The following is a 20,164-nucleotide window of genomic DNA, read 5'->3' as shown; positions in this document are numbered from 1 at the left end:
ATTAGGCTAAAGTCTTATATACACAGTGTAATTCCAGTGAAGTACCATTCCCCAGAATACTCAAATGTTAAATATACATACATGATATTATGTCGGTATGGCAGGATTTTCTCATCAATTCCATTGTCAGAAAATAAAAACTGCTACATACCTCTTTGCAGATTAAACTGCCCGCTGTCCCCTGATCTGTAGTTTTCCTCAGATGGCCGAGAAACAGCAATATGATCTTAACAACTCCGGCTAAAATCATAGTAAAAACTCTGGTAGATTCTTCTTCAAACTCCACCAGAGAAGGAATAACACACTCCGGTGCTATTAAAAAAATAACAAACTTTTGATTGAAGAAATAAAACTAAATAAAATCACCATAGTCCTCTCACACATCCTATCTAGTCGTTGGGTGCAAGAGAATGACTGGGGGTGACGTAGAGGGGAGGAGCTATATGCAGCTCTGCTGGGTGAATCCTCTTGCACTTCCTGTTGGGGAGGAGTAATATCCCAGAAGTAATGATGACCCGTGGACTGATCACACTTAACAGAAGAAATATAGATAAAGGGGAATCAGTTGATGTGATATACTTAGATTTTGCAAAGGCGTTTGATACAGTGCCACAAGAGATTAATGCACAAAATTAAGGGACTGGGAATAGCTGAAAATGTTAGCTCATGGATAAATAACTGGATAAAAGATATGGAGCAATGAGTAGTAGTGAATGGATCATACTCAGATTGGACAAAGGTAATCAGTGGAGTCCCCCAGAGATCAGTACTGGGCCCTGTTCTTTTTTTTTTTTTTTTCAAATCTCTTTTTATTGTTGTCCGGTAAAGCAATACACACATTCCAGTTATTACATTTTGTGCGGGTATCATGTCTGGTGACAAGATTTACATTGTAGATCCAAAATTAAACACAGTATGAAACATAGCAATGTCACATTATGAGAGATGGAATATTTTCTTCACTTGACCACACTACGTTCTTATCTTACATGATATTTACTTGGTCTGAGTGATTGCACTTCCCCGACATATTCTTTTTCCATTTTCTTTAATATACCATTAACATACCTACAACTAAACACTTAAGTAACTTATTCTAACTAATAACCTAAATAAATAAATCCTTGAGGCCCGGCGGAGGAAAAAAAAAAAAAAAAAAAAAAAAAAAAAAAAAAAAGGAGGGGAAAAAAAGGTGGAGGGGGGGGGGCTGTGGGAAGTGAGGGAGGAGAGGGGGGGGAATCAGGTCCCCTATGAGACAATTGTCGTTTTAAAATAAGTGTGCCCACTCCCCTCTCAGTCCCGCTTCTATGAAAAGAACTGAGTCCCTAAAGGGGATCAGAATAAGCCTCTGAATCTCCAGCTCAAATGTAAGTATGAGTCTGCGCCATTTACGCAAGAATAAACCCAGCCTGTTCTGAATGTCCATCCTAACATCCATTTGTTCCGTGAATATTTGTGTTCTAAGTAGGTTCCTAAAGCCCACAAAGGAAGGGCCCTTCCTTACTGTCCACTTTTTTAAAGATACATTTTCTAGCTAATAGAATTACCAGGCTTAATATTGCGTCTTGTTGCCTATGTTGTGTTTCCCAATGCAAAAATAGAATAGTTTCTGGGCTAAGCGTGAGGTGTATCTGTAAGGACTTATTGATCCAATATTGTATTTTATTCCAGTACTGTCTGACTGACGGACACTCCCACATATAATGTAAAAGAGTAGGTACCTCTGCTGCACATTTCACACACTGGTTAGGGCGCGTAGGAGCCCATTTAGCCAATGTTCTTGGTGTGAGATAGGCCCTATGGAGGAAACGTATCTGAGACTCCCTGTACATGGCGGACAATGTGGCTGATTTGGTTCGTTCGAGGCCTCTTCTTATGTCTTCCCAAGTAATACCCTCAATTCCCATACGGGACCACCCTGTCTGTATCGAATCCCTTGTGCTCTGTGCTCTATGTTGTATGAGTGTTTGATATATTTCCGATAAGGAGAACCTACCCATGGTGTATAGCGTTTGTGAGATGCGGAAGGGGGAGCCCTCCCAAAATTCAGGTGTGCTCCGAGTTAGAGTTGATGTAGTGACGTACCTGCAGAAAGGCAAAGAAATGTGTTCTCGGTATCCCGAACTCTCTCTGTAAAGCACCAAAGGTTTTAACCTCCTTTGTTAGCGGGATTAATAATTGTTTAAGTGAGGTCAGTCCCTTCTGCTCCCAGACCATGAAGGGTTGGGTTTCCGAACCCGCCGGGAAATCTGGATTTTTGATGATAGGCAGGTAGCTTGAGGCATGACAAGATTTCTTGAGGAACTTATGAGCCTGATGCCAGGCCTTTAGTGGTTCGCTAAATAACATATTAAGGCCTAGAGCCTTCACCGATCTCATGTTTGAGATATGTGGTAGGTATGCCAGGGAGACATCCCCCAGAGTGGCTTGCTCCACAGAGGACCGACAATAATGATGAGTTCCCACTTGCCAGTCAAGCACTAGACGAATCAGAGCTGCCCAATTGTACAGCCTGAAGTCTGGCAAAGCCAGGCCTCCATTAAGAAAACCCATGTTCAGTTTTTCCCTCGAGATCCTTGGCTTACCCCCCTTCCAAATGAAGCGGGTCGCCGCCGCGTTTAGCATTTTGACATCAGCCTTACTTAATAGTAGGGGAAGCATAAGAAGCGGATATAGAAGGCGGGGAAGTATCACCATTTTAAGAAGATTGATCCTACCTGAGAGTGACAGAGGAAGGGATCTCCAGCTGTCCATCTGCGCCTGTAGTTTTGCGCATATGGGTGTCAAATTATTAGAGTATAGCTTATTTGGGTTAGCAGAAATCTTAATGCCCAGGTAAGTGATGTCATGTTTAGCCACCGAGAACGGAAACTCCCCATTTGAGTTGGTTTTTCCGAGAAGCCACAGGATCTCGGATTTGTGCATATTGACTTTATAGCCTGAAAATCGGCCAAAGTCGGTGAGGGTTTCTAGGATATGCGGTATGTAAGTGCGGGGGTTCTGTACAAACAAGAGCATGTCGTCCGCGTATAGCGCCAAATGTTGTGGATGCCCTGCCAAGTCTATGCCAGGAAAAATCTGTCTTAACTTGATAGCCAGCGGTTCCAGGGCAATGTTAAAGAGGAGGGGTGATAAGGGGCAGCCCTGTCGGGTGCCTCTATGTAGATAAATGTTCGCCGAGAATATATTGTTAACTAGTATGTTAGCTAGGGGGGCACGGTACAAGTTTTTGATAAAAGTCAGAAATGGGCCGGAGAAGCGAGCCTTAGCTAAGGTGTAGAGGAGGTGGTCCCACTCCACTCTATCGAAGGCCTTCTCTGCGTCAAGTGACAGCAGGAAGGCCTCCTCATCATCTCTCACTACATCGCCCTTCCTCTTGGGCCAAAAGTGTTGGATAACTTGTAGAACCCTGCGGACATTGACCACTGACGATCTTGCGTACATGAATCCTGTTTGATCCATGTGGATGATATCAGGTAATATAAATTTAAGTCTCTCAGCCAGAAGTTTAGTTAGTATCTTGTAGTCGGAGTTCAGTAAAGAGATAGGCCGGTAGGACTCCGGCAAAACACTGTCCTTCCCTGGCTTGGGTATGAGAGTGATATATGCCGCTGAGAATTCTGGCACCGGTGTCTTTTCCCCTTCGAAGTAGGTAGTATATAGACTCGCCAGCGTCGTAGAGACCTGGTTTTTTAAAAGCCGATAGAACTCTATCGGCAGTCCATCCGGGCCTGAGGCTTTGCCCAGGGCCATGGACATGATCGTTCTCTGGATCTCTTCTTCCCCTATGGGGGCATTTAGTTTCTCCAATTGAGAGTCAGAGATCTGTGGGAGGTTGATATAGTCCCAGAATTTATCTTGTAGTTCGGTGTCTGAGGCACCTTCACTGGTATATAGAGTGGTATAATAAGACGCGAATGCTTCGGCTATTGCATCAGCATCCTTCACTAGTTTTCCCTGTCTTTTCAGGGCTGTGATATGTTTGGAGGATGTGCTCATATTCACTAACGCCGCCATAAGTTTCCCCGACTTATCCCCGAATCTATAATATTTGCCCCTGGTTCGCAGAAGGGCTTGTGAGGCCTGACTGGCCAATAAGGCATCATATTCCTTTTTAGTGTCGATATAATTCCGGTAATTGGGGCCAGAGGGAGTCGCACAGTAAGTGCGGTAATTCTCCGCTAGGCGATCTCTCAGCCTCCCTAGTTTCTCGGTGAATTGCTTTTTCCTACGTGCTAGGTAAGCAACAATGTTGCCCGATAAGACAACTTTCGCAGTTGCCCAGAATAATTCTGGGGTGTTCATATGCTGTGCATTGTTTACCCGGTAGTCATCCCAACAGTGGGTTAGGTGGCTCTGAAATTCCTGAGAATAGAGCAAATATTTTGGGAATTTGAGAGTTCGTCTATTGCAAACCGACGGGTTCTTATCTATGAAAAGCGCAATCGGTGCGTGGTCTGAAACCGCCACTTCCCCTATTTTGGTGTCTATGGTACGTGTAATGAGGGAGTCTGAGATCAGAAACATATCTATACGGGACATAGAGGGTGAGGTACGTGACGCACAGGTATAATCTTTCCCATCAGGGTTCAGTTGCCTCCATATGTCCACCACACCCAGGGAGCTCTCCAGTAGAGCAAAAGTGTCTTTTTCAAATTTTCCTGAGATTTTAGCCACCCTTCTGGGTTCTCCGCTATGTGTCCCTCTTAACCTGTCACAGTGAGGATTAGGGGTGAGGTTAAAATCACCCCCCAGTATAATATGTGTACCCAGGTAGGGGGAGAGGATTGTTACAATATTATTCCAGAACCCCCTATCTTTTATGTTCGGGGCATAAATGTTACAAAGTGTATATGTTTGTTCTGCAGCATATATTTGGACAATGATATATCTGCCTTCTGGGTCTTTAAGCACTTCCTTAACGTCATGTTCAAGTCTTTTGCCTAGAAGTATTGCAACCCCCCTGCTGGCAGAGTTAAATGAGGCGTATTCAACCCTCCCTACCCAGTCAGACCTCAACTTCTCATGTTCCGCATCTAAAAGATGCGTCTCTTGAAGAAATGCGATCTCTGCTTTCTTTTTCCTAAGTAATGTGAGTATTGTTTTTCTTTTTATTGGGGAGTGGATGCCCCCAATATTCCAAGAATAGACGTTAAATTTTAATGCTTAAGTGGATCCTGTATCTTGTTTTTGTATCTGTGTATGAGTGTGTGAATAGTGTCTCAGGTGCGAGGGTGGGAGGAAGAGAAGGAGAGGGAAAGAAAGAAAAGAAAAAAAAAAAAAAAAAAAAAAATTTTAAATTCCTCACCGTAGTGATCAGACTCCCGGTTCAGTCTTCCACCACTATGAACCACCGCCAGGCCTCTATTAGTATCCCTAAATAACAGTAGCTTTACCCTGAAAAAACATAAAAGAGTTATTACCCTGAAATGAGTCGAGGACTGTTCAACAAGCATGTGGAAAAGTAGTGGAAGAATAGTGATAACTTTCATACAGGATGTAATAGGTTCCATTATTCTGACTATGTCTGTATGAGTTATGACCTGAGAATACTGCATATCTACATATGTGTTCAAAAACCATGAAACATTTAACAGAAGGGTTGTTACATTCCAATAATCAAGCGAGCATAATAAATCTCTCATCAACATTGTACCTTCTAACATAACCTGTGCTTGGGATGGAATTAGGAGCGATGGATTACAAGAGTTTACACCCCTCCCCTTTTCCCACACAACTGATCCTACTCCTTTGCTTACGTGTTCTAAGTGCCCTGGACCTAGAAAGTAACCTATGGTAACACATAACATTATAAAACTCAAACCTGAACTTAAACTGAACTTCAAAGTTCTAAGTCCGCGTGTAGCTGCGGACCCATTGTCAGTTATTTCAGTAGCCATCAGAACAGACTACTTGATTGAAAACCTAGGGTGAATTCTTATTTACTGCAGTTTCAACCCTCCTCCCCTCTTAGATGATTCTGGCGTGGGCTGTGTGGGGGGGCCCCCCCCACCTTCTAAGAAATTTTGAGCCATAGTTGGATTGTCAAAAAATTTTGGGCCTCTGGGGGTCATAATTTTAAGCCTAGCTGGGTACAGTAAGAAGGCTTGTCTACCCTCCCTATGAAGTTGTGAGCAGATTGGTGAAAATTCCCTCCGGCGTTTCATAAGATCCGCCGAGAAATCTTGAAACAGGAGCAAGCGTGCATTTTCATACATCACATTGTCCATTTTTCTGTAAGCTCTTAGTAATGCTGTTTTGGTCTGGAAATGTAGAAACTTGATCATAATTGGCCGGGGTTGGGGCAGGTTGTCCAGGCTAGTCCTTTCCGGGCCTACCCTATGAGCACGTTCCACCCCACCCTCAAGGTCTTGTGTAGGTATTTTCAGTAATGTGGGGAGTGTATTTTCAACAAAGTGGATGATATCTGCTGGTTTTACTGATTCGGGGAGACCTAAGAGGCGCACATTATTGCGTCTCGACCTATTTTCTAGGTCATCTAATTTTAATTGCAATGTGACGGCTTGTCTCTCTAAGGCTTCAATTTTATTTGAGTTAGATACATTAGAATCTTCCAAATCAGAGATTCTATTCTCAGCTTCTGCTACACGTGTGGAGAACTGTTTAACATCATCTGAAAGGGTATCAACCCCCCTCTGCAAATTATCAATTTTAGGCATAAATAATAAAGATATCTGTTTAACAATGGGGTGTGTGTCAAGTGAAACATTATCTAGGCAGTTATCAGTGTTAGCTCCTGCGTTTGAGGAGTCAGCTCCAGGTTTATTTCTGCCAGAGCTAGTTTTGCTGCGACTTGCCATGGTGGTATTCGTCAAATATTTCTCCATATACCTTTACAAGTGAGAAAATGGCTGGCATATATGGATGTTATTCTAATAGCAAACTAGAAAGATCTTTTTCAACCAAAGTATGGCACAGCATATATGAGTGACTTAACCAGTACTAGCAATATCCCTATCCCTATCACTTAGGGAAATCCAATGTTAGTGGGAGAAAATGGGTTAATACAAATATACAATACAGTGATACAATACAGTGAGAGTTCCATAGATTCTACCATTCAGCCCCCAGCAGAGTACAAGGGGGGTAACCCAAGACTGTCAGCACAGCGTCCTTCATGTGCTCTTTCAGGAGTGCGAGAGTTCTGTGTTTGGTTAGGTATGATAACACAGTCTTACAGCTTGCTATAACTTAGTGGTTCTGAAGATCTTGCCGGTGTCAAGGTTCCCAATTCTAATAATGCCCCTAATGGTATGCCGAGTATCCAGTATCGCCAGCTCTAAGGCCCATTCATGTGCTGACAGGGCTAACATCTGCTATTAGAGGTGCTATAAGTATATCTTGTAATGGAAATTGCACAGTGTCCCTGCCAGGGGTGTAGGTGGATGATTGAATGAGCTGGATGATATACCCCAGGGTTAGTTTCTGAATGCAGAGCCTTGCAAAGTCCCGGCTTTCTGATTTTATTGGCCGCCCTTGGGGAGAATTATGTGTACACTGGCAGCAGGTTTCCCCAGTCCCCTATGCAAAGCCGCGGTATACTAGAGTCCCCAGGAGCAAAGATGTGGGCTGTGATGTGTGCATGCAATGTCGTACTTTACCCAGTGTGGGTTCTGGCTCCAGCCAGCCTGTGGAGCTGTAGATTCGCGCCCAATGGCGGCCTCTGTATCAGAGGTTCTCCGGTGTCTGTAGCTCTTCACTAGTTCGGCTCGGGTAGGTTGCTGAGTGGTGTGGGTTATTCCGGGGGTCAATCCTGGTGCCTGCTTGAGTCCCAGTGTTGTTGTGTCAAGCATTCAGCACCTCTGTAGTTCCGAGGAGGAGCGGGCCACGAGGTGTCAAAATGGCGGCTCACGTGTGTGAAAGGAGTCTTTCTCAGCTGAGGACTGACCGTTGCGGTAGTTTTCCAGTGCCGTTTTCGACATGGTCTAGTGTCCCGCTGCTGCTGCAAACTGTGTCCCAAGGGTTCGATGGCACTGGTAGCCGGCTTCGGTGGTGGAGCGGTGCGCGGCTCGCCTGAAAAGGGCAGAGGGATATTCCGTTGAGAGTCCCCTCCACTCCGGGCAGCAATGTCTGCCAAGGATTTTTCAGTGGGCTCCCGGTCGGCAGCAAGACTGATGAGAAGCAGTGTGAGGGCAAAATAAAGTATTCCAGGCCGTTTTATAAGCTCTTTTAGCCACTTTTGAGCAAAGTCTGTGCGGAGCTCTGCTAGTCTGCTCGGGCCCTGTTCTTTTTAATAAATTTTTATAAATGACTTGGAGCAAGGATTAAATAAACAGTGACATCTCTATTTTTGCAGATGATACTAAGTTAAAGGGACAGTACACTGTAAAATTGTTTTTCCATTAATGTATTTTTTTAAATCTTTATTTAAAATCCAACAGAGTATACACTTTGGTTGGAACATATATAATCACATGAAGACAAGCAAAGAAAAGCAAAAGGGAGCACCTTGCAGTGTGCCTAAAAAAAAAAGTTTGCATTAACCATACAGAATAAAAGAAGAGAAGTACATCTGACAAATAAGGACATTTACTGACGTGCAGGTATCCTAAGGGTTTTATAACCTAACAAAAATACCTCCTTCTGAACTTTAAGCCAAAGTGCAGTAGAGTGCCCCTACTGATATTCTTCTTCTCAAATAAAAAACAGAACACCCAATAAAGGTTCTCTAATTAACCTGCACTAATCCTATTATATAAACTCAACTGTATCTCCAATTATCTATGTAATACTCTGTTGGAGTATTTTATTATTTTCTTAATACAACATCATAGGACACTTGGCCCAAGTCCATATAAACAACAATGAAACAAATCCATACCCGGCCCGAGAGCGCCAGGTTAGTAGATCCAGACTGAGCCAAACAAATAATAAAATTTAAACATAATAAATCATAACCAAACAAGACAAAACACACACAAAACCCTATTAAACTCAACACAAAAAAGGGGGGGGGGGGGGAGAAAGAAGGGGATGGGGAGAGCAGACTTGTTACCATATACCCAGCAACACAAGTTCTGAATGAGTAAATGAAATGGTCAATTTCACTAGGAGGGAGAGATTTAATAAAAACTGACCACTTTAAAAAAAACAGTGTATTCTTGAACAGATGGATACTAATTTAAATGATTAACGTAACATTACTGCATTTTTTTTGGACAGTTTTTAACCTCTGGAATGTATTTTAAAAGACTTGTTATACCAACTGCAGAGTATAAAAAAATTGAGAAATTGCATTTTCATGCTTATTTGTGTATATGAAGTAGCTGGTTTTGTGCTTTGAAACCACAGCCTATTACAATGGGTTGAGCTTCAGGTAATATCAGATCTCATTATGTTCTAAATTTGTGTACACACACTTGCTTCCTTATCTTATATTTGTCTGGAACTCCAAAGCTCAATACATAGAGAGAACAATGGAAACTTATTTTATTACTCAATTATCCTGCATCACACAGAGTGTAACTTCTTCTGCTGGCTGTGTTTACTTAGGCTTGTCAATAGCATATACTCCAGTATTAAAACTTTCAGTATAGGAGGATATACCACAGGCTAAATCATCTATTTCAAATGCTGAAATAGGAGTAAAGGAGCTACTTGCAACCAATTTAATATACTTTAGCAGGTAAAAACGATCATTGGGAATAATTTAAAGAGGAGAAAGTTTTTGGGTGAACTGTCCCTTTAAGTAAGGTTATTAGGTCAGAGCAGGATTAACTTTTGTTACAAAGGGATCTGCAAAAATTAGAAGTATGTGCAGGTAAATAGAAAATGAGATTTAATACGGGAAAATGCGGGGTTCTACATTTTGGAAGTAAAAATAAGCAGGCAACGTATTATTTAAATGTGACAAGACTTAGCCAAACAGAGAAGGAAAGGGATTTGGGAGTAGTAATAGATAACAAGCTAAAGATGGGTGCACAATGCAGGACAGTGGCTTCAAAGGCTAATAATATACTAGCATGTATTAAAAGAGGCATTGATTCAAGGGAGTAAAGCATAAATTATGTCACTATATAAAGCCCTGGTAAGACCTCACCTTGAGTATGGAGAAAGGCCACAAAGCTAATAAGGGGATTGCAGAATTTAAGCTATGAGGAGAGGTTAGCCAAAACTGGGTCTGTTTTCTTTAGAAAAGAGGTGCTTGAGAGGTGACATGATTACTTTATATAAATATATTCAAGGCCCATATACAGAGATGACAGAAGCTCTGTTTATTCCAAGAAAATTGTGACAAGGTCACAATTTAAGGTTGGAGGTAAAGAGATTTAATCTCCTGCAACGGAAACGTTTTTTCACTGTTTGAGCAATAAAATAGTGGAACTCATTACCAAAGGAGGTAGTGAATGCCAATAACCTAGATAGATACATTTAAAATTTGTTTGGATACATTTATGTCTATAAACAAAATTCATAGATATGGATTGCTAGTATTAAATGGGTCAACTTTTAGTGGAATTATTTAATCTTAACTGGAGCTTTTTGTAAGTATTTTAGATTTGTAAAGGTTGAACTTGATGGACTTCGGTCTTTTTTTCAACCTAATTTACTATGTTACTATATATATATTATACAGTTTTAAAGACACTTTCCAATTTACTTCCATTATCTAATTTTGCACAGTTTCTGGGGAACAAGTTCCCACCAAGTATGTGCTCACAGGGTATATGTATACTACGCTGTGATTTGCTAATGTCTGTCACATGATACAGGGGGCCAGAAAATGTGAGAAAAAAAATGAATTGGTCTTTTCCTCATCGTAATACAGGACATAACTTCCGAGCTATTTCATTCTGAATGAGTTCTTAACAGTGGTTGACAGTTAAATCACTAAAAAGTTGTACAAATAAAATTAACCTTGTCATTCTAAAAAAAGAATAGTTGTTATTAAAAACCAGTGTGTCTTGTGAATAAATTCGCACATAATCCCCTCACACACCAACACATACTTAAAACAGTTTTCCTCATATATGCAATTCCAAATTCTCCATGTATCTGCTCCCTTGTAACCTGTATATCGTTCAGGATTCAACTGCAAGTTAACATACTCAGAATCTGGGGATTCTTCATCTGGGAAAACAAAATGTATTGAATTAGCAACAGAATAAATATACAGATTATGAAGAAAACATAATTTATGTAAGAAAATACCTGATAAATTCATTTATTTCATATTGGCAAGAGTCCAAGAGCTAGTGACGTATGGGATATACAATCCTACCAGGAGGGGCAAAGTTTCCCAAACCTCAAAATGCCTATAAATACACCCCTACCACACCCACAATTCAGTTTAACGAATAGCCAAGAAGTGGGGTGATAAAGAAAGGAGTAAAAAGCATCAACAAAGGAATTTGGAAATAATTGTGCTTTACACAAAAAAAATCATAACCACCATAAAAAAAAGGGGTGGGCCTCATGGACTCTTGCCAATATGAAAGAAATGAATTTATCAGGTAAGTTCTTACATAAATTATGTTTTCTTTCATGTAATTAGCAAGAGTCCATGAGCTAGTGACGTATGGGATAGCAATACCCAAGATGTGGAACTCCACGCAAGAGTCACTAGAGAGGGAGGGATAAAATATAAAGACAGCCAATTCCGCTGAAAAAATAAATCCACAACCCAAAAAATAAGTTTATTCTCATAAATGAAAGGAAAAAAAAAATCAAAGCAAAAGCAAAAGAATCAAACTGAAACAGCTGCCTGAAGAACTTTTCTACCAAAAACTGCTTCTGAAGAAGCAAATACATCAAAACGGTAGAATTTAGTAAATGTATGCAAAGAAGACCAAGTTGCTGCTTTACTTCGTGGGCTTTTAAGAATGAAGCTTCAGTTGATCAGATTTGCAGAGACTGATCTAGTAGAATGAGCTGCAATTCTCTGAGGTGGGGCTTGACCCAACTCCAAATAAGCTTGATTAATCAAAAACTATAACCACGAAGCCAAGGAAACAGCAGAAGCCTTCTGACCTTTCCTAGAACCAGAAAATATAACAAATAGACTAGAAGTCTTCCTGAAATCTTTAGTAGCTTCAACATAATATTCCAAAGCTCTTACCACATCTAAAGAATGCAAGGATCTCTCCAAAGAATTCTTAGGATTAGGACACAAGGAAGGGACAACAATTTCTCTATTAATGTTGTTAGAATTCACAACCTTAGGTAAGAATTTAAATGAAGTCCGCAAAACCGCCTTATCCTGATGAAAAATCAGAAAAGGAGACTCACAAGAGAGAGCAGATAATTCAGAAACTCTTCTAGCAGTAGAGATGGCCAAAAGAAACAACACTTTCCAAAAAAGTAGTTTAATGTCCAAAGAATGCATAGGCTCAAATGGAGGAGCCTGTAAAGCCTCCAAAATTAAATTAAGACTCCAAGGAGGAGATATTGATTTTAATGACAGGTTTGATACGAACCAAAGCCTGCACAAAACAATGAATATCAGGAAGTTTAGCAATCTTTCTATGAAATAAAACAGAAAGAGCTTAGATTTGTCCTTTCAAGGAACTTGCAGACAAACCTTTATCATCCTGAAGAAACTGTAAAATTCTAGGAATTCGAAAAGAATGCCAAGAGAATTTATGAGAAGAACACCATGAAATGTAATTCTTCCAAACTCGATAATAAATCTTTCTAGAAACAGAGTTACGAGCCTGCAACATAGTATTAATCACTGAGTCAGAGAAACCTCTATGACTAAGTACTAAGCGTTCAATCTCTATACCTTCAAATTTAATGATTTGAGATCCTGATAGAAAAACGGACCTTGAGATAGAAGATCTGGCCTTAGTGGAAGTGGCCAAAGTTGGCAACTGGACATCCGGACAAGATCCGCATACCAAAACCTGTGAGGCCATGCTGGAGCTACCAGAAGCACAAACTATTGCTCCATGATGATCTTGGAGATCACTCTTGGAAGAAGAACTAGAGGCGGGAAAATATAAGCAGGTTGATAACACCAAAGAAGTGTCAATGCATCCACTGCTTCCGCCTGAGGATCCCTGGATCTGGACAGGTACCTGGGAAGTTTCTTGTTTAGATGAGATGCAATCAGATATATTTCTGGAAGCCCCCACATCTGAACAATTTGAGAAAAACACATCTAGGTGGAGAGACCATTCTCCCGGCTGTAAAGTCTGACGACTGAGGTAATCCGCTTCCCAATTGTCTATACCTGGGATATGAACCGCAGAAATTAGACAGGAGCTGGATTCCGCCAAAACAAGTATCCGAGATACTTCTTTCATAGCTTGAGGACTGTGAGTCCCACCCTGATGATTGACATATGCCACAGCTGTGACATTGTCTGTCTGAAAACAAATGAACGGTTCTTTCTTCAACAAAGGCCAAAATTGAAGAGCCCTGAGGAAATATTGATTGGTAATCTCGCCTCTTGAGAGTTCCAAACTCCTTGTGCTGTCAGAGATCCACAAACAGCAACCCAACCTGAAAGACTTGTATCTGTTGTGATCACAGTTCAGGTTGGAAGGACGAAAGAGGCCCCTAAAATTATATGATGGGGATCTAACCACCAAGTCAGAGAAAGTCAAACATTGGGATTTAAGGATATTAATTGTGATATCCTTGTATAATCCAGACGCGTCCGATGCTGCAGTCATGAGACCTAAAACTTCCATGCACATAGCTACTGAAGGGAATGACTGAGACTGAAGGTTCCGACAGGCTGCAACCAATTTCAAACGTCTCTTGTCTGTTAAAGACAAAGTCGTGGACACTGAATCTATCTGGAAACCTAAAAATGTTACCCTTGTCTGAGGAATCAAAGAACTTTTTGGTAAATTGATCCTTCAACCATGTCTTCGAAGAAACAACACTAGTTGATTTGTGTGAGATTCTGCAGAACGTAAAGACTGAGCGAGTACCAAGATATCGTCCAAATAAGGAAATACCGCAATACCTTGCTCTATAATTACAGAGAGTATGGCACCTAGAACCTTTGAAAAGATTCTTGGAGCTGTTGCTAGGCCAAAGGGAAGAGCAACAAATTGGTAATGCTTTTCTAGAAAAGAGAATCTCAGGAACTGATAGTGATCTGGATGAATCAGAATATGAAGATATGCATCCTGTAAGTCTATTGTGGACATATAATGCCCTTGCTGAACAAAAGGCAGAATAGTCCTTATAGTCACCATTTTGAATGTTGGTATTCTTACATATCGACTCAAAATCTTTAGAGCCAAAACTGGTCTGAATGAATTCTCTTTCTTTAGGACAATGAATAGATTTGAATAAAACCCCAGACCCTGTTCCTGAAACGGAACTGGCATGATTACCCCTGATATCTCCAGGTCTTAAACACACTTCAGAAAAGCCTGAGCTTTTACTGGGTTTACCAGAATGTGTGAGAGGAAAAAAAAAATCTTCTCACAGGCGGTCTTTACGGTCTTCATGCGGACTTGGGGGCTGGTTTCGATCTCTTAAATGGCTTGGATTTATTCCAAATTTGAAGAAGGCTTCCAATTGGAAGCAGATACCTTGGGGGAAGGATTAGGTTTCTGTTCCTTATTTTGACGAAAGGAACAAAAACGGTTAGAAGCTTTAGATTTACCCTTAGGCAAAAAAAAACTCCCTTCCCCCCAGTAACAGCTGAAATTATTGAATCCAACTGAGAACCAAATAATGTATTACCTTGGAAAGAAAGAGATAGCAATCTGGATTTAGAAGTCATATCAGCATTCCAAGATTTGAGCCACTAAGCTCTTCTAGCTAAAATAGCTAAAGACATAGATTTAACATCAATTTTGATAATATCAAAAATGGCATCACAAATGAAGTTAATTAGCATGTTGAATCAACTTAACAATGCTAGACAAATCATGATCAGATACTTGTTGCGCTAAAGTATCCAACCAAAAAGTTGAAGCAGCTGCAACATCAGCCAAAGAAATTGCAGGCCTAAGAAGATGACCTGAATATAAATACGCTTTCATTAGATAAGATTCAAGTTTCCTATCTAAAGGATCTTTAAAAGAAGTACTATTTTCCGTAGGAATAGTAGTATGTTTAGCAAGAGTAGAGATAGCCCCATCAACTTTGGGGATCTTTTCCCAAAACTTCAATCTAACTTCTGGCAAAGGATACAATTTTTTAAACCTTGAAGGAATAAAAGTACCACCAGGCTTATTCCATTCCTAAGAAATCATATCAGAAATAGCATCAGGAACTGGAAAAACCTCTGGAATAACCATAGGAGGTTTATAAACAAAATATAAACGCTTACTAGTTTTAATATCAAGAGGACTAGTTTCCTCCATATCCAATGTAATCAACACTTCTTTTAACAAAAAACGAATATACTCCAATTTAAATAAGAGGATTTATCAGTGTCAATATCTGAGGCAGGATCTTCTAAATCAGATAGATCCTCATCAGAGAAGGATAATTCAGTATGTTGCTGGTCATTTGAAATTTCATCAACCTTATGAGAAGTTTTAAAAGACATTTTTTTTTATTAGAAGGCGGAATGGCAGACAAAGCCTTCTGAATAGCATCAGAAATTAATTCTTTTAAATTTGCAGGTATATCTTGTGCATTAGATGTTGAGGGAACAGCAACAGGTAATGAACTACTACTGATGGAAACATTATCTGCATGTAAAAGTTTATCATGACAACTTTTACAAACCACAGCTGGAGGTATAATCTCCACAAGTTTACAACAAATGCACTTAGCTTTGGTAGAACTGTTATCAGGCAGCAGGGATCCAACAGTGAATTCTGAGACAGGATCAGACTGAGACATCTTGCAAATGTAAGAGAAAAAACAACATATAAAGCAAAATTATCAATTTCCTTATATGGCAGTTTCAGGAATGGGAAAAAAATGCAAACAGAATAGCCCTCTGACATAGAAAAAAAGGCAAGAGGCAAATAGGAATGGGGTCTAAAATAATGAATATATTTGGCGCCAAGTATGACGCACAACAAACAGAAAAATATTTTTTGGCGCCAAAAACATCTGGAAACGACACTTGCGTCATAGATGACGCAACCTTGTGAAAGGACCCGGCGTCACCTAAGACGCCGGAAATTACAACGAATGTAACTTCGCACCAAAAAATGTTGCGCCAAGAATGACGCAGTAAACTTAAGCATTTTGCGCCCTCGCGAGCCTAATTCTGCCCGCGAATTTAAAAAAAAGACCGACAACTGAAAAAAAAAAAAAAGGACTACACCCCAGGTAAGAAATACATTTCTAAAAAATGCATTTCCCAGATATGAAACTGACAGTCTGCAAAAGGAAATATACTGAAACCTGAATCATGGCAAATATAAATACAATACATATATTTAAAACTTTATATAAATACATAAAGTGCCAAACCATAGCTGAGAGTGTCTTAAGTAATGAAAACATACTTACATACTTACCACATATAGCAGATAGCCAAACCAGTACTGAAACAGTTATCAGTAGAGGTAATGGAATATGAGAGTATATCGTCAATCTGAAAAGGGAGGTAGGAGATGAATCTCTACGACCGATAACAGAGAACCTATGAAATAGATCCCTGTGAGGAAAACCATTGCATTCAATAGGTGATACCCCCTTCACATCCCTCTGACATTCACTGTACTCAGAGGAATCGGGCTTCAAAAATGCTGTGAAGCGCATATCAACGTAGAAGTCTTAGCACAAACTTACTTCACCACCTCCATAGGAGGCAAAGTTTGTAAAACTGACTTGTGGGTGTGGTTAGGGGTGTATTTATAGGCATTTTGAGGTTTGGGAAACTTTGCCCCTCCTGGTAGGATTGTATATCCCATACGTCACTAGCTCATGGACTCTTGCCAATTACATGAAAGAAATCTTATTTGATAACATACATTTGTTTAAAGAAAGGCAATTGTAACAAACCAACACTAACATTATCCCTTAAAATTAAGACAAGGACATGAGACCCAACTTTTTTATTTCATGACTCAGAGAGAGCAAACTATTTTAAATAACTTTAAAATGTTCTTTTATTGTCAAATTTGTTTCCATCTCTTAGTAGCCTTTGTTAAAAGAATACCTAGGTAGTCTCAGGAGAAGCAATGCATAACTGGGAGCTAGCTTCTGATTGGTGGCTGCATATATATATGCCTCTGGTCATTGGCTCACTATTGTGTTCAGCCAACTCCCAGTAGTGCATTCCTGCTCCTTCAACAAAGGATACAATTTGATAACCGGTAAATAGGAAAGTTGTTTAAATTCTAACTGAATAATGAAAGAAAAATATTAAGTTGAGGAATTTCAACACAATCAGGAACGCTCTATATCAGACATCCTCAAAACTTGGCCCTCCAGAGGTTTTGGAACTACATTTTCCATGATGCTCAGCCAGCTGATATGCTGGCTGAGCATCATGGGAAATGTAGTTCCAAAACCTCTGGAGGGCCAAGGTTGAGGATGTCTGCTCTATATGATCGACTTGAGCATGTGTATTGAAGATTTAATATGTCAATATGAGAAGCAAAAGAAAAAGGAATTTTTAAAAGCAAACAAATATATATCCTACACCAAAGCCCCCCACTATTCCTAGTGAGCCTAGACATATATTTCTATAAACTATGGAAAGCTAATGCAATTTTCTGAAATTGTGAGTATTTCAGCTCGTTTGTTAGAGATAGAAGTGCAGAACACATATTCCACAGCCATTGGCTGCACACTTTAGTGACCTATTTATAACTGTCCCTAATTGGCTACAGCAGAGAAAGTAACCCAAGTTAAAACGTAACAGCTCCCATTGTTTTAGACAAAAAAAAAAGTACACTTATTTTGTCACTATTTAAACAACTGACATTTAAAAAAAAAAAAAAAAAAAAAAATACATATACAGGTTATTGGACTAATCTTTTCTTTGAATCCACCATTCTATCTAGCATTTATTTAGTGTAAAGTCCCTTTAAGAGGTTTATTTTGTTTGGAATCTTGGTTTCCTTCTCTGCTGAGGGCAGTTAGGGACAGTTATAAATGAACCACTAGGACTGTTCAATATAGTAATTGTATCTATGGTATCTGCACCTTCACTACCAGGAATTGGGAAGCCCACTATTTTCAGAACATAATTACAGGAAAAATGGACAAAATAAATAATGAAAGAATACTGAAAATACATTTACTACACATAATTAAAGGGTCAGTAAACCTTAAAATTAATGTTATATAATTCTGCACATAGTGCAGAATTATATAACATTATATTAGCCAACCATTATTTAACATAATATTGCCTTTTTATTTTTAGCAAAAAACGCTGTTTTACAGACCCGCTCTCTGGGATCTACTGAGCGGGTCTGGTTTTTTTCCTCAGCGCATCGAGCCAGCTATATAGTCACAGCCCGGCCCGACCGCGCCATAAGACTATGTGCAGCTCGCTCCCGCTCTGTCTGACAGCAGGAGCGAGCTGCACATAGTCTTATGGCGCGGTCGGGCCGGGCTGTGACTATACAGCTGGCCCGATGCGCTGAGGAAAGAAAACAGACCCGCTCAGCAGAGCGGTTCTGTAAAACAGCGTTTTTTGCTAAAAATAAAAAGGCAATATTATGTTAAATAATGGTTGGCTAATATAATGTTATATAATTCTGCACTATGTGCAGAATTATATAACATTAATTTTAAAGTTTACTGTCCCTTTAAACACTTTATAGACTGTATAGTACAATGTCAAAGTGTTGAATGTCCCTTTAAGAATAAAGCATTTGAAATGGGGTGAAAAAAAAAAAAAAGTTTGTTTCATACTACTTGAGCGGATGAACTTAGGTGAAGGAACTCTCCAATAATGTTCTTTACTATAAAAACATGCAAGTCTACACTAAACTAGACCTTTTTTTATATAAACTAAACTTTACATTTCTAACCATTTAAAAACAAATAAAATAAAAATGTACCATCAACTTCACAAAAATTGTCAGATGAATCGTCATGCCTGGTCCATTGAAGCAAAGCTTCCCGTGCCTCTTCACTAACAAAGTAAAAAAATGACAAATTATGAAAATAATTAAATAGCAGATACAACTATAAAAGCAGAACAATTTCTAATTGGAGACATCAAAAGGTCAATTTTGCACTGCACTACAAATTCATTGAGTGGGGGACATCAAGAATTCCCGGGATAAGCATAAGGCTGTTTGTCTTTACCACTAATGGACAAAATGACAATATTACATACAGGTACAAGAAGCAAAGAAAACAAAATGTACTTTCTTTCCTGGCAGGGAGAGTCCACAACTTAATTCCTTACTGTTGGGAAATACAACACCTGGTCACCAGGAAGTGGCAAAGACACCCCAGCCAAAGGCTTAAATATCCCTCCCAGTTTCTCTATCCCCCCCAGTCATTTGGCCGAGGGAACGAGGAAAAAGTAGGAGAAACATCAGGGTAAGAAAGGAATTTATCTGGTAAGCATAAATTTTGTTTTCTTTTCATAAGGCAGGGAGAGTCCAAGAGTTCATTCCTTATTGTTGGGAAATTAATACCCAAGCTCCAGAGGACACTGAAGGAATAACGGGAGGGAATAAAGAAAAAGGCAGACCATAATCTTAGCAAGTCAGCCAGAGGATCCTGTGTGTCTGTGTGACAGTCTTGCTTTTACTACTTTTCACTTTATGCTGCTGCTCGTTTTCTTTGGACTGTACCTAATCTGAGGGAACCACAGCCTGCAAAACATTTCTCCCAAAAGCTGCTTCAGTTGAAGCAAAAACATAAAATTTGTAAATTTTAGAAAAAGTATGTAGGGAGGACCAGGTAGCTGCCTTACAAATCTGAGCCATAGGAGCTTTGTTTTTAAAAGCACAGGAAGAAGCAACTGCTCCAGTAGAATGAGCCGTAATTCTCTCAGGAGGCTGCTGTCCCGCTTTCTCATAAGCCAAGTGGATGAATCAGATACAATGTATAAAGTGGTGTTAGAGGGAACCCAGATATGAAATATATTAAAAGTGTAAGCTTACTTATGATGTTTCTAGTCTATAACTCTGTCCAGACTATGTAGTCCTGTTTTTCTTATAAGCTCACAAATCTGTCTCTATAAACTATAACATGACACCCTTAGCCCAACTACAACAACGGTAACGTGTTTATAGTGGAATCAACTAATACAGGGTATTAGAAAAGGCACAAAGGTCCAAAAAAGAAGATTATG

General features: G+C 39.8%; 1 protein-coding gene across 1 annotated transcript in view; it reads right to left on the bottom strand.

Moving 5' to 3' along the window:
- ERO1A (endoplasmic reticulum oxidoreductase 1 alpha) overlaps positions 1–20,164 on the bottom strand; it is a 137,576-nt gene that overhangs the window by 50,303 nt on the left and 67,109 nt on the right. The window contains exons 6-7 of the mRNA XM_053697614.1: positions 18,915–18,988; positions 10,971–11,091 (exon numbers count right to left, since the gene is read on the bottom strand). Coding sequence (XP_053553589.1) covers positions 10,971–11,091; positions 18,915–18,988 — 195 coding nt within the window. The remainder of the gene's footprint in view (positions 1–10,970; positions 11,092–18,914; positions 18,989–20,164) is intronic.

This window comes from Bombina bombina, chromosome 1 (assembly GCF_027579735.1).
Source record: "Bombina bombina isolate aBomBom1 chromosome 1, aBomBom1.pri, whole genome shotgun sequence".
NCBI lineage: Eukaryota > Metazoa > Chordata > Amphibia > Anura > Bombinatoridae > Bombina > Bombina bombina.
Note: the sequence above shows the minus strand (reverse complement) of the source record. Positions and strands in the feature narration are given on the sequence as shown.